Source organism: Pongo abelii, chromosome 9, assembly GCF_028885655.2.
Source record: "Pongo abelii isolate AG06213 chromosome 9, NHGRI_mPonAbe1-v2.0_pri, whole genome shotgun sequence".
Lineage (NCBI taxonomy): Eukaryota > Metazoa > Chordata > Mammalia > Primates > Hominidae > Pongo > Pongo abelii.
In genome coordinates this window covers 127,992,936-128,007,043 of record NC_071994.2, presented here as the reverse complement: position 1 = coordinate 128,007,043, position 14,108 = coordinate 127,992,936, and the positions used below count along the sequence as shown (strand labels likewise).

The window sequence follows — 14,108 nt, the reverse complement described above, 5'->3', positions numbered from 1 at the left end:
CACTTTACAGATGAAGAAAACAAGGCACTGAGAGCTTAGTTAAGTAACTTTGCTGAGGTCACAGAACCGGGATTTGAAGCCCGGCAGTCTGACTTTAGAGTCCATATTCTTAACTGAGATGCTAGACTGCATCTTTCTTTGGAAAAAAGGGAAGAGGATATCATAAATTCGGGAACTTCCTTCGGCTTCTTCTATGGTAGCATTTTCATATGACATACGAGAACAATTATCTCCTCCTCTACTTTATCCCTATTGCTTAATCCTTTGGCTTTCCAGTAACACCCAAAGACAACCAGTCATTCTCTCCAGTGAGTCTCAGAGTTAAAAAAATTTATCTGTCTTCAATAAGAATGATACATTGGACTTTGGGGACTTGGGGGCTCGGGGGTAAGGGGAAGGCTAATGAGGCACAAAAGACTACACATTGGGTACAATGTACATTGCTCGGACGCACCAAAATCCCAGAAATTAAACTAAAAACCTTATTCATATAACCAAACACCACCCAAAAATCGACTGAAATAAAACAATAATTTAAAAAAGCACATACCCCCCCCAAAACATAGCTGACCTCAGCTTAAAAAAAAACTAACATACATTTGTTATTTTTAAAAATATTGCATAGTTTATTTGCATTCATTGGTCAGCATCCTCAGTTATGTCTGCTTTGAAAGAAAAATCCGCTGAGGTTTTAAGTTAATGATCCAAGATATCCAATTAAGATTTTCAGCTTTGAAAAATATGGAAATACGGTACAGCTATGTACTGGATGTGGTGTGCTACTGTTAAATTCCAGCACTTTAAGGAACGTTTCAGGAGTGACTAATACACTAATTCATTACCAGGGGCCACAGAGCTGTCATAACTGACAGTGTTCTTTGGGTATGAAAAACCGGAAAACGATGCAACTTCCAAAGCACGGAGGATGGAGAATGGTATTGGAAAGTAACTTTTCTGCTGGGCTCAGGAGTTTTTATATGCTCAAGCTATAGACAACTGTACCAACGCAATAAAGACTAATGTAATCTAACTATTCTACAAACGGTCACACCTACCCAGACTAACTGGAAAACAATAGTTTATAACTGGAATTAAATAGTTGCTGTTCTTTAATTAATGAGATCGGTGTTCTTGAAAAGCTACAGCGTACGAACTCTACCCTGGTCCATATCGGCTTTTTAAAGCCTTCCCCAGAACCGCTCTCACTTCAGCCTTGGTGCCTTCCCGGATATACCCTCCAGAGGCTTCCCTGGTCCCCATCCTGGACGTCAGCCTCTGCACCTAGAGGCCGGCTTAGAGGGAAGACGGGCAGAGGCGGGGGAGACAGGAGAGAGAGAAACGGTCAATTCCTCCTTAACTCCGGGCCCCCTCGCGGGCCTCACCCCTCCTCCCGGAGGCTGAGATTGGAGAGGAAGTGGGAAGGCTCCAATCTGTTCCTCACTCCAGCGCCCTCATGCCCCCACCCTTCTCTTCAGCTCGGGGCTTCGGCGCGCCTCGTCCCCGCCCTTCGCCCCGGGAGAGGAGCGGGCGGCGTGGGAGGGCTCGCGGAGAAAGGCCCAGGGGAGTGGACGACCTCCGCCCGGCAGCCACATCCTCGGCAGCAGGGACCCGGAGCCATCCACCCGCGGGCAAGCCAGGCCCGAGGGCAGCCCCGGAGACCGCGGTGGCCGGATGCGCGGGCGCGTCACTTCCGGGCGGTGCAGCGGCGGCCGCTTGGAAGATGGCTGCGCCCTGTGGCTCGGAGCTGCCCGCCAACTCGCCGCTAAAAATCCCGAAGATGGAGGTCCTTTCCCCGGCTTCTCCTGGTGGCCTGAGCGACGGAAATCCATCGCTGTCCGACCCTTCCACGCCTCGGGGTGCCTCCCCGCTCGGGCCGGGCAGTGCGGCGGGCTCGGGGGCAACGGCGTCCGGGGGTCTCGGGCTGGGGCTGGGGGGCCGCAGCGCCGCCTCGTCCTCGGTCTCCTTCTCCCCTGGTGGCGGCGGTGGCGGGGCTGCGGCAGCCGCCGCCGCCGCCTGCCGGGGCATGTCGTGGACGCCGGCCGAGACGAACGCGCTCATCGCAGTGTGGGGCAACGAGCGGCTGGTGGAGGCGCGGTACCAGCAGCTGGAGGGAGCCGGCACGGTGTTCGGCAGCAAGGCCCCCGGGCCAGCCATGTACGAGCGCGTGTCCCGGGCCCTGGCCGAGCTGGGCTACGAGCGGACCCCGTCCCAGTGCCGGGAGCGCATCAAGGTAACCGGCCGCCCGGCCTGGGGCAGCGAACCAGAGGCAGAGAGAAGGCGGGGAAGCGGGCCTCGGGGGCGGGGGCCGGTCTGAGGGCAGAGCTCCCCTCCGGGGCCCGGTGGGCGATTCGCATCTCCTCCGCCTTTTTCTTCTCTCCCTGGGAAGGGGGCTTTTTCCCAGATGGCCGCCAGCCCGTAGGTTTCCTGAGTTTGAAGTTGGGCGTGCCTGCCGCCGCCCCTCTTTCTTGCCAATTGAGGATGTTCCTGCGCTCTGAAGTTGGTAGTTTCTCATTGTGCGCCGTGCGGCAGTCCCCGTGCCGCTGGCGCCTCTTGCCCCTACTGCCGGGGCCCCTCGCTTTGTTCCAGGCGGAGGGGCTCCCAGGCAGAGGCTTACCGGCCGGGGCAGGATTGAGGAAGGGCAGAAGGGGGGGCATTGAGCCCCTAGTTTAGGAATAGTTAATAAGTGGCCGTAGCGGAGCCATAGAAAAAGCGCCTTGGGACGACTGGCCTTTGTGTCAGTCGCTCTGCTTCTATCTTGAGCTTTGAAGGACGAGTAAGACTAGAGATGCTTTGGAGAATTGGAAAGGCTTGATTGTAGCCAGATTGTGTATTGTTACCGCGGAGTTAGTGTACACCATGAAAGTTAGCTTGGCCAAGAGTTTGTCTGGAATTTGGATTGTCGATTCCTCCAGAGTTAGATTGGCTTGAGGCCCTGCGGTTTCTTAGGAAGCTCCTTCAGGAAAGCCAGTTTTTCCCTGCTTCAGTTACTGTGCCGGATGTGGTGACAAGTAGAACTCTCAGTGTGCATCTGGCCATCCTTGTGTACCTGCATGTTTAAATGCAGAGACTTAATTTGGGCTAGAAATCTTAGCCAGGTTAAGATTGACTTTAGGCGTTCATATTTGTATTATTGGCAGATAAGGAGTTGTATTGTAGTTAAGCTCATTTCCTCATCGTAGTGGCTGCTAAAAAGATTGTGATAGGATTCTCCCAGTTTTTACTGAACTACTTATCCTATTATCTGTGCACTTCTTTTCTGATACAGCTGGCACTTTTTCTGGGAACTTCTTGAGGGGGTATAAAAACCACCAAGGACAATCATAAAATAAGAATGATCACACTAAAGAGCAATAATACAGTCTAATAGGTGCAATCATGAGTTAGAGTAAGCTAAAGGAGGGAAATTGCACCAAAGTTCTCCAGGTCTTGGCTCCAGTAGTATTTCTTTGGGGATGTTGTTGCTTAGAAAACTTGGTCCAGAAACTAAGATATTTAAAACCTACTATTGTTCAAGGAATTTGCCACCCATTAATTACTCCATTACAAATTTAAATTAGTGTATTTGATAACATTTATCTTTGGGACTTCTTAAGCTTTCTCTTTTTTTAACAAGAACATTAAAGTAGTAGCTAACAGGACAAAGCTACTCTTCTCTGAATCTCATTTGTTCTATTCAGAGTCATTAAGGTTAAATTTTAATTTTTATGTATTTATATTTAGAGACAGGATGTCCCTCTCTTGCCCAACCTGAAGAACTCCTGGGCTCAAACAGTCCTCCCCAGTAGCTAGGACTACAGGCATGCCCCACCACACCTGGCTCATTAAAATTTTTTTTTTTTTTTTTTTAGAGACAGGGTCTTCTACGTTGCTCAGGCTGGTTTTAGCTCCCTGGTCTCAAGCTGTCCTGCCTCAGTCTCCCAAAGCACTAGGATTACAGGTGTGAGCCACCGTGCCCAGCCAAGGTTAAATTTTTGGGAGAGTTTTTGTACTGTCTTGGCAACGTCTATCCATGACCTCTTCTTGAGTTTAGAAGTGCACTTTAGGCATTTTAAACTGTTTTAGCTTGATTGATTTCTGTCTGTAGAAACTTCCCAATCACACAGAAAAAGTGTGTTGTCAAAACCTCACTGAATATAAATCTATCCATAAAATTGTTTCTCAACCAGGGAGTATCTAATTGGGTTGTTTCATTGTCCAGTTATGAGAAGGATAACTTAAAGCAAGAAAAGGAGATTTATTTGAATAATTTTTAAAAGAGGATCGGTTTACCTGTGTCCAGACAGGTAAAACCAAGTTGACCTCAAGCTCTTAGGATATTTTGAGAATGTGCTGATGAGTATGGGTTCTCTGATCCATAGTAGCTGTTAACAAGGAGAGCAGATAACTGTTTTGTGTTTTAAAGTGCTCTACTCTTTATGTGATTTCAAAGAACCCAGACTTTTTCATTAGTAATGTTGAGTTTTCCTGCCAGAATGATAAGCTCTGTAAGGACAGGTTCTGGTCTCTCTTATTCACTGCTGTACTAGCATATAGTAGACACTACATTTTTTAATTTGTTTTATGTTTATTTTTAATGGAGGCAGGGTTTTGCTCTGTTGCCTAAGCTGGAGTGCAGTAGCGTGATCATAGCTCACTGCAGCCTTGAACTCCTGGACCTAAGTGATGCTCCCACCTCAGCTTCCTGAGTAGCTAGGACTACAGGCATTTACTACCACGACCAGCTAATTTTTAAATTTTGTATTTTTATTTTTTTAGAAACAGGGTCTCACTGTATTGCCTAGACTGGTCTCAAACTCCTAGAATCAAGCGATCCGCCTGCCTTGGCCTCCCAAAGTGCTGGGATTATAGGCAAGAGCCACCACATCCGGCCTTATTTAATTAATTCACCAAATAAAGTCTAGAAAGAGAATTTTGGAAAATATAAAAATCTGCAGCAGTATTATTCAATAATACTGCTGTTTAACGAAAAAACAGACTTTGGAACCCAGTCTGAAGAATACTGCATTTAAGGAGATTCAGTGTGAATGTAATCTTCAGCACAGAAGCAAATGTGGTCACTGAAATCATATTCCTACACAATTATGAAGTGGATGTTCAAGTAACTCAGATTATGCTTATGAAAATAAAACTGCTATCTTAAAATCTCAGAGAATCTCAAACCTCTGAAAACAAGTCATTAGATCCCAGTTTCAGAAATGCAGATTTAAAACAAGTAGTTCAAAAATCTTTCACTTTGTGTTGATGAGAACTACAAAAAGAAACTTAGTAATACTTTTTGCTTTAGATTTTACAAAATAGAAGCAAAGTAGTAAGATGTGGAAAAGGAAAAGGAGGAACTTATGCAGACTAAAGTACATGTGAACTCGATGTCAGAGGCTCACAGAGAAGGAATATGTGTGAATCAATTACATTTCTGGTCTAATATATTTGTAATTCCTGTCAAAAATTCAATTATGAGCCAGGTACAGTAGCGCTTCCCTGTTGTCCCAGCTACTTTAGAGGGTGAGGTGGGAGGATCACTTGAGCTCATGAATTTGAGGCTGCAGTGTGCCATGATCCTAGCACCTGTAAATAGCCACTGTACTCCAGCTTGGGCAACATAGTGAGAACTGGTCTCTTAAAAAAAAAAGAATTCAACTATGAAAACCCAGTAAATAATTTCTTCTGACTTTAAAAAGAAGAGCTGTATAGCAACTTTAATTTTTCCATGCAAACCTTCCTTTAGTCAAATAATTTCTGATTAGCAGCCTTCCTCACATTGTATAAAGGATCAGAAAGCTTAGCTTTATTGCACCCTTTTCTGACCACCTTCCTGAATCACCTTAAAGCATGTCACTTACCTTCTCTGGACTGTGCCTTGGTCCTCTTATCTATACGGTAAAAGTACTAAAATTATAAATATTGAAATTGAATTAATAGTTTAACTCTTGGATTTTGAGACTAACATCCTACTTTTTAATACTGTCTAAATGAACATGTTTCTAAGCACACAAGATTTTAATTTACACTCAGATATGAACATTTGTTTATTGCTGCAAAGTTTGATTTTGATGTCTGTCATCTTATTGGTATTTGTTCTGTCGTTTGGGTAAAACGGATGTGTTTGACACTGCCTTACTACATAGATTGTTTATCTTGAAGTTTTGTTGCATTTTTGTTTGTTTGCCGGAAGAAAATTTGTCTGCTAACAATTCCAGCCCAATTTTGGAGTCAGATACACAAATCTAGGTAGTTTTTTATCTAGTGATTGCATGATTTTTCTCTTTTACTATAGGCCTTTTCATATCTCCAGTCACCAAATACTTAAGTGCTTACTATGTGGAGGGCTGTCTGCTAGGTGTTAGGATGAATAAAAGAACTGTAGTTTTAAAAATAAAAATAAAAGAAGTGTAATATACAACTGTAGTCCAAGAGCATAAAATCCAGTTGAAGCTTGTGTACATACATCAATGAGTTAAAAAGCTGGACAAGACAACACAAGGGATGGAATGCAAGGCCGTACTTGATTTAGTGTTATTTGCCTAAAGCAGACTATAAGTGTGATGACTTCAAAGGAGTGAACAGTCTCATCGCTGGCCATACTGTAGTAGTTGAAAGACCTATCTAGACTTGGAATTCATGAAAGCATTCACTGTGAGCCAGATGCTGCATTCACACTTCAGTCAGTTAATCTGATGCACTGCAAAACTCATTCTCAAGTCCCATATTTTTGGGTGTTCTCCAGAAATTTGCCTCTTGAGAGTTGGCTTTATGTCTTTGAAACAGATGTGTACTTCTAGCTGTGCCTCAAGATGAAATGCAAGGTGATTGGATGTGACCTAAAAGACTTGCCTTTTCTAAATCAGTGCTGGTCGCTCATCAAATTTAAAAATGGTAAAAGAGGCCGGGCATGGTGGTTCATGCCTGTAATCGCAGTACTTTGGGAGGCTGAGGCGGGCATATCACGTGAGCTCAGGAGTTGGAGACCAGCGTGGACAACATGGTGGAACCTGTCCCTACCAAAAATACAAAAAATTAGCCGGGCGTGGCGGCACACACTTGTAGTTACAGCTCCTCAGGAGGCTGAAGTGGGAGGATCGCTTGAGGTTGGGAGGTGGAGTTTGCAGTGAGCCGAGACTGAGCCACTGAACTTCAGCCTGGGTGACAGAGTGAGACCCTGTCTCAAAATAAATAAATAATAAATAAAAGATAAAAGAGTCTTCTGCCCAGAAAACAAAATGATTAATTTTCTGGGGACATTGCTTAGATTTATTCATCAGTAATTGTCATCATCTTTGGAACAAATTTTGTACTCTAACAGGAAAATCACCATATAGTATATTTGGTCTTTCATTTTAGCTCTGAAGCCTTGCAATTATTTGTAAGAACCAACAGGGCAAAGATAACTAACTTGGAGCAAAAAGCTCCCATTGTCCCTGATAAGCATTTTAATAGACTCTGCCCATCTCTGAGGACTTCTCTTTGGCGTTTGCAGACAAGACATTTCTTCTACCTTCTCATTGAAAGATTTCTAAGAAATATGATAAGCTACTCAGATAGTTCATAAGAAAGGTTTAGATTTATTTCCTGTTATTTTTTATATATTTAGTCTCTGTTGTTACCATCCCAATGTTACCTGAAATCTTGTGCCTTCCAGTTTGCTTATCTGCTTGTGAATTTGACAGATGCTTGATGTGTATCCTCAAAGAATAGACCATCTTTGACTACCAATCATACACTTATATTTAAGATTTCGGTTTTAGAAGGAAAGGAGCTAAGAAAGCACGTGTTAAAACTGAATGAGTAGAATTCTGGGTTTATTTTCTGGCATTTTTGGAAATATAGTGAAGGGTGGAGTTAAATATTCTGGTTACTTCATTAAGAGGATATGTTAAAGGAAAAAATAATTTAGAAAGCATGTAGTATAAATGGTACTGTTCCATAAAATTATGTGATGATGGAAATATTCTCTATCTACCTCAGTTCAGTATGATGGCCACTGGTCACATGTGGCTCTTCAGCCCTTAAAATGTGTGGCATTGTGCTTGAGAAACAGAATTTTAAATTATATTTAATTAATTCAGTTTTAAGTTATAAATAGGCATATGTGACTAGTGGCTACCATATTGAACAGTTTCAGGTAAAAAGTTGTTATTCACAGTATTAAATTCATCTTTGTAAAAGGATTCTCATGGCCACCCACTCAAACCTCTAGGGGGAGCTCAAAGTTCCTTCTTGACCTTTCTGTCACTTTACCCCTGTGTAGGAGGAACCTTGATAAAAGTCAGAAAAAACGGCCTGCCATTCCAGGAGGTGGTGCCAGGAATAAAAGTCTTATAACTTCAACTCACTGGAGCAAACAGTGCATATTCTAGGTTCCCTAGGACAGCCCTGTCCAATAGAATTTACTGTGATGATGGAAGTGTTCTGAATTTGCACTGTCCAGTACAGCATTACTAGCCACAGGTGGCTCTTGAGGACTTGAAATGTGGCTAGCGTGACTGCAAAATTGAATTTTTAATTTTATCTAATTTACATTTAAATAGCCACCTGTGGCTAGTGACTGTTTTGTTGGCCAGAACAGCTTTTGAATAATGGGTGTTCAAACTTCTTGCTTGTGTACTCCCAAAAGGCTTTGAAACCCATGTATCCTCTGGAGGATTTTTAAGCTGACATTAAAATTTTTCATGATGTGTTTGGAAATTTATAGGAAGTTAGCAGGACATAGAAAATGTTAAGTCTGGTATGAGATGAATATGATGAGAATTGGCGATAAAATGTACTGAATAACAAACTGAATGTGAAAAATACACATTAAATCATTATTTGTGAGTTTTATCAACTGTCTCTTGAAATTTTTGGGGTTTAGGAAATATTCAAGTTACATTTAAAAGAAACACTATCACTAGCCTATATTGTTTTTGTTATTCTAAATTCAGGGGCCAGGATTGATATCTTAAACAATATAAATAAGAGAGGGAATTACAGGAATCCCTAAGGTTTCAAGTTGCCTCCATCAATTATTAAAGGAGACTACCCCAGTTAAAGACTGCTGCTTTAGAACTCAGTATCTTTTTGGTATCTTTCTTGGCAGATGTAGCGGTGCTGGGCTCCTGAATTCCCTTGCCATTAGAAAGCCAGAGGGAAACAGGGAAAGGTTACAGGGGAAAAGTGTGGAGCTTAACTTTTGGCTAAAGTTCAGGTATCTGGTGGGGGTGGAGGGGGGGGGGATTTAGATATTTTGCTCATTCCCTGTCATCAGATTCAACTGACAGATTCATCACAAGATTTCTTTAAATGCTAAGGTCTGAAATATAGTCTTTATTTTTTTCATTATTCATCAACAGATTTGAGTGCCTACTGCAGTAGGTCTGAGAATTATGGTAGTATACCATCACCTTCAAGATGTCCATCTTCTAATAAAGGAGTCAGATTACTAAAGAACCAGTTACAATATTGTGAACAAGGTTTTGCGTGTCATGTTAATGTTATGCTTATGGTGCTACAGGAGCACACACATCCTAGGCTTTCAAAAGGTGGATCCTGAAGGTGAAGGTGGACTCGAAGGTAGATGAATAGTTGGTGTAAAAGCTCAGAGGCAGCATAACCTGGAATAGTGCAAACTGCAAATACAGTGAGATATACTTACCAAATAATGCAAAACTGGAAGCATCCAAACAGTGACATACTTTCAAAAATCTTTAAGTGTTCAGCTGTTTAAAAAGTCATGCTTTTTAATTGAAGAATAATTTGCCAGTAGTGCATGGCATGTGGTGAAAGAGTGATGTGGGAGCTGTAAATGATGCCTTGATGGTGTCATAATCACTTAGAATGGTGGAGCCAGTAGTTTTGGGATGACATTATAGTGAACATACCAATTCCAGGTCATTTATATGTTGTGATGAGTAACAACTTTTTTATGGTGTTGGAATTGCAGTTGCGCAAATATCCATTACATATCTCATTTCTTAATTTGTATACTGGAAAGTAAAACCAAAGCAGTGCATCTTTTTTTGACCACAACTCACAGGAAGAAGAAATATATTTTACCCTGGAACCTAGTAGTTGCATGAGATATATGTATAACTGAAACAAATTTCACAGAACAGTGATTATAACCAACACATAGTATTTTCTATGTGCCATGCACTATTCTAAGTGCTTTGTAAATATTAACTTAATCCATGTAATGACACTATACTGAACTACATGTGATATACTGTGATATGTTCTGTTCTAATTGAAGGCAGACACTCCAGCTGTAGAGCCTGTTTCATAACAGTATACACAGTGAATGCACCTAATACAATACCTGCCCCTGGCAGGGCATCTTTCTCTGTCCCCCATCCTCCCCACATCCTCCTCCTCCTCCCCAGTGCTTGTCAGCATTGGCTCCTTTTTCACCCCAGTCCCTGTGGTACCTTTCATTTTTCCCCTTCCCCAGCCACAGCCTTGGCTGTCTCCAGAAATGTCCTCACCAAATGCTGATGCAAAGAAACTCTGAAAGGATGGAAGCTGCTGATCCCATTGGTATTGGGCAGCGGGCTTACTCCTCGGGGACCGGCAGCTCAGGGTCACATTGGTGACCCTTCTGTCTGCATCCTTCTGTCGCTTCATTTATCCCTTCTCCAACTCTTGCCCTCAGCCATTTAGGAGAGAGACTTGCCTGACCTCCCAGTGCAGGTGGGGAGGGGTCCGGAAGTCTGTGCTTCTCACTCACCCCTTACACTGAGTTCTAAGGTTTTGGTGCTGTAGCCCCTAGTGATGCCTTGTTTGTCTTGCACATTCACGGAGCAGCTGTAGGGGCCAGAGTCTTTCTCCTGGAGACCCTCCAGCTGCAGGGACAGGTTCCAGGAGGGCATAAGAGTAGACCAAGGATACTCCAGGTTTTGCTTGTTGTGACCCCATTGATGTAGGCCAACACCTGGTGTGGGGAATAACGCATCCCCATCATTTCTACATGTGTCTACTGTGCCCACAGGCTCAGCCAATCTCCCTTCCCCAGCTGGCATTCTCCAAATGCCCCTCACATGCACCCATTCTTCTAACCTGAAGCAGCTCCCCATTCACCTTTTGTCCCTAGCCCCCTCTCACTGCCCCTGGGTCCTCTTCACCAGAATAATTCACTTTTTGGTCTCTTACACATTATCTGTTCATCTCCCACTTGTGGTGTTTAGAAAGGTGGTCACAATTTGCTAAAATTAATTGTACAACCCACTAATGGGCCATAACCTACAGTTAAATAAAAGAGGACTAGCAGATAATACAGTGAGATCAAGATTTTTTCATTCATTGTGTTCTTTTAGACTTAAGATATCGAAACTCTAGAAACATTAATTTGCAACAGCTCCTGTCCCAGATATTCTGGTGAAATTATATTATGTAGTTTTAGATAGCTTGAGCCTAGGGTTTGAGATAAAGAGTGAAGCGGGGGTGTGGGAAGTAGTTAGAAATGAGACTGGAGACTTAAACAAGAGGTCAGGTGATGTGCTAAGGCGTTTGGACTTTATTCTAATCATCAAAGGATTTTAAGCCAGGCAATGACATGGTTAGTCTTAAATTTTAAAACAGTCACTGGCTGTAATGTGGAGAATCAAAAGGGTAAGACTGGAAGCACAAAGATTATTTAGAGGCTTCTTGCAGTAAGCTAGATGGAAAGTGAAATAAAGCAGTGGTAACGAAGATGGAGACACAAGAATAAATTTCATATACATCAAAACCAAGGACCTGTTCGAAGAATCTGGGAATTTTAATTTCCAGAATTTGTTAGGTCCTAACCTGTGAGACAACTGAGTATCTACTTCTTTACCAACTTACACAGAGGATTCTTGACTGCGGTCAAAGACCATAACAGTATTTCATAGCTGAAGTTTTCAGGCTTGATTTCTAAGAACCCAAGGCAAACCAACTGAAATACAAAATGAAGACAGTCCTGTCTGTATTGCCTCTACCATATACCCTCTACAGACTCTTCAGTTCTGCTTCCCAGTCTTCAGAAGTGATTATCCTGCTTTTCCCCCCACTTTTTCACAATATTACCAGAGAGTAAGAACTAAAATTCAGATCCAATATTTCAAATATTTAGTGTCATGTAGCTAGATACCTAGATTTGTGCTCCTAGTGTTACGTTAACGTAGAACCAGCATTTTTTTTCTATGGAAAATTGTATCTGTGTAATGTTAAAACAAATGAAATAAAATAGAAGGAAAAACTTTCTGAGTTTCAAAAACAACAGACCAGTAGTCTAAAGAACTTTTTAAAACAATTAACTGTTAGGATTGCAGTTATGATTGGATATTATTTAATTATGTTTCTGATGTGGGGTTCCTCCACTGTGTTCTGTGTGCTATTAATATTTACCATTGCAGAAGCTTCATTCAGTGTTGAAAATGAATGCTTAGTGGATCTGTGCCTCCTATGCATATGTTACAAATTATCTGGAGTTCCTAATCAACGCGGAGTTCCCTCCCCTCCAATTGTTCTAAATAATTGAAAGATGTCTGCTGTGGAAAAAGGCATGTATTTAAATCTGTATGATTCTCAACTATTTTTAGTTGGGAAAAGTCCTTGAAAGCCAATGGAAATACTTTTTTTTTTCTTGGCACTAATCAAGTGAGTGTTACCTTTTCACTTAGTAGGATGTGTTGTTACTCTAGTAAAATAGAAACCTGTGTTTATTCTCAGGTATTTTAGAAACAACAGCCATCATTTTATTTTATGTGTGTGTTCTTGGCTGTATTCATAAATTATATATTTTGGGCTATCAAATATTACTTCATTTCAATATAAATAACAATAGTAGAAGTTGTTTACTTAGATATGCTTTCTAGTTGCATTTTCTCAGCCTATGTAAGACTACGTTGTTGTAATAGCCTTTGAAATTTATAGTACTGTCTCTCTACTATCTTCAGATTACTTGATTCAAATAAACCAATTATGTTTGTAATTGATATTAATAAAACCAGAATAAAAGTTCATATCTACCCAAAACTGCTTTTATTATTTTTTTAATTTGCAAATACTTTTCTCTAAAGGGAAATAGCTGGTTTATAATTTAGAAAGAATAGGATAGGTCAAAAAGCACTTCAACCTAATATTTGGTATCTCCACTACCTATACACCATCTTAAGGAATTTTCCATTCATTCATTCAACAAAAATGTATTGCACCCCATTAACATGTTAGGCATTGATTTGGGCTCTGGGAATACCTCAGTGAACAAAACTGACAAAACCCTGCCTTCAGAGAGCTTACATTTTGGTAGAAAATAATGTGATATTTAAAATATATAATTAAGCAATTAACACAATTAGGTTAAAAGACCCTCAATTATGATATTCCTTGATAAATCCTTGGAAGTTGAGCTCTTTCATTATGCTTATGAAAGAAATTCATTTGCTATTGTTATATTAAGAATGATTTACATGATTTTATATCATTCCTTTGTCTTGTGTATATCCAGTTGTCATTGAGGTTTGTACCACCAAGCAGCAAAGTGCTACATTCTTACTCATTCAACCATCAGTTCATGAGCATCTGCTGTTGTGTCAGGCATTATGTGGAGCCCTAAAGAGTCAGTTTTAAGCAAAACCAGGAGCAATCCCTTCTCTGTTGTACAGTTTAGGAAACATGGTTAATAGTTGGGCCTTGAGCAATCAGAGGTGTGCCAATTTTACAACAGTACAAATAATTACTTTTTTCTTCATGTAAGTAATATAAGCACACTATAAAATTAAGAGGAAAAATCAGGAAAAAAATTCTAACTTCTTCACCGCAGCATAACCATATATTCATGAAACCTTTTGTTATTTTTCAAGAAACAGTAGTGGTAAGTCTGATTTTAATTCCAGTAAATTTCAATGCACCGAAAAAGGAATGAAAGATCTACATGCTTTTTATTTTGTTTAACTCCAAGAGCATATGTGGGTTATTCATATTTCTTATTTCTATTCATGCTGAGTTTTGCCTGCCTTCTGCTTCTTGTAAACAGGTTGCCCAGCGAGTGAGGCATGTTCCTCACTCTGCATGGGTAGTTAGGATTCCTTTTTCCCCATTGGTTTATATGTCAGTGTGTTAGTCACCATATTCTTGCCAAGGCTATAAATCTTTCAAAATGATTAATTAATTGG

The 14,108-nt window shown here is 41.3% G+C and overlaps 1 protein-coding gene across 6 annotated transcripts in view; it reads left to right on the top strand.

Moving 5' to 3' along the window:
• Positions 1-616: 616 nt before the first annotated feature.
• MSANTD2 (Myb/SANT DNA binding domain containing 2) overlaps positions 617-14,108 on the top strand; it is a 35,080-nt gene continuing 21,588 nt past the window's right edge. For all 6 annotated transcript variants that reach the window (XR_008511485.1, XR_010141759.1, XM_024255781.3 and 3 more), the window contains exon 1: positions 617-2,230. Coding sequence is in view for 4 of the 6 variants with exons in the window: in XM_024255781.3 (XP_024111549.2) it covers positions 1,454-2,230 (777 nt within the window). In the remaining 2 variants the exon portion in view is untranslated. The remainder of the gene's footprint in view (positions 2,231-14,108) is intronic.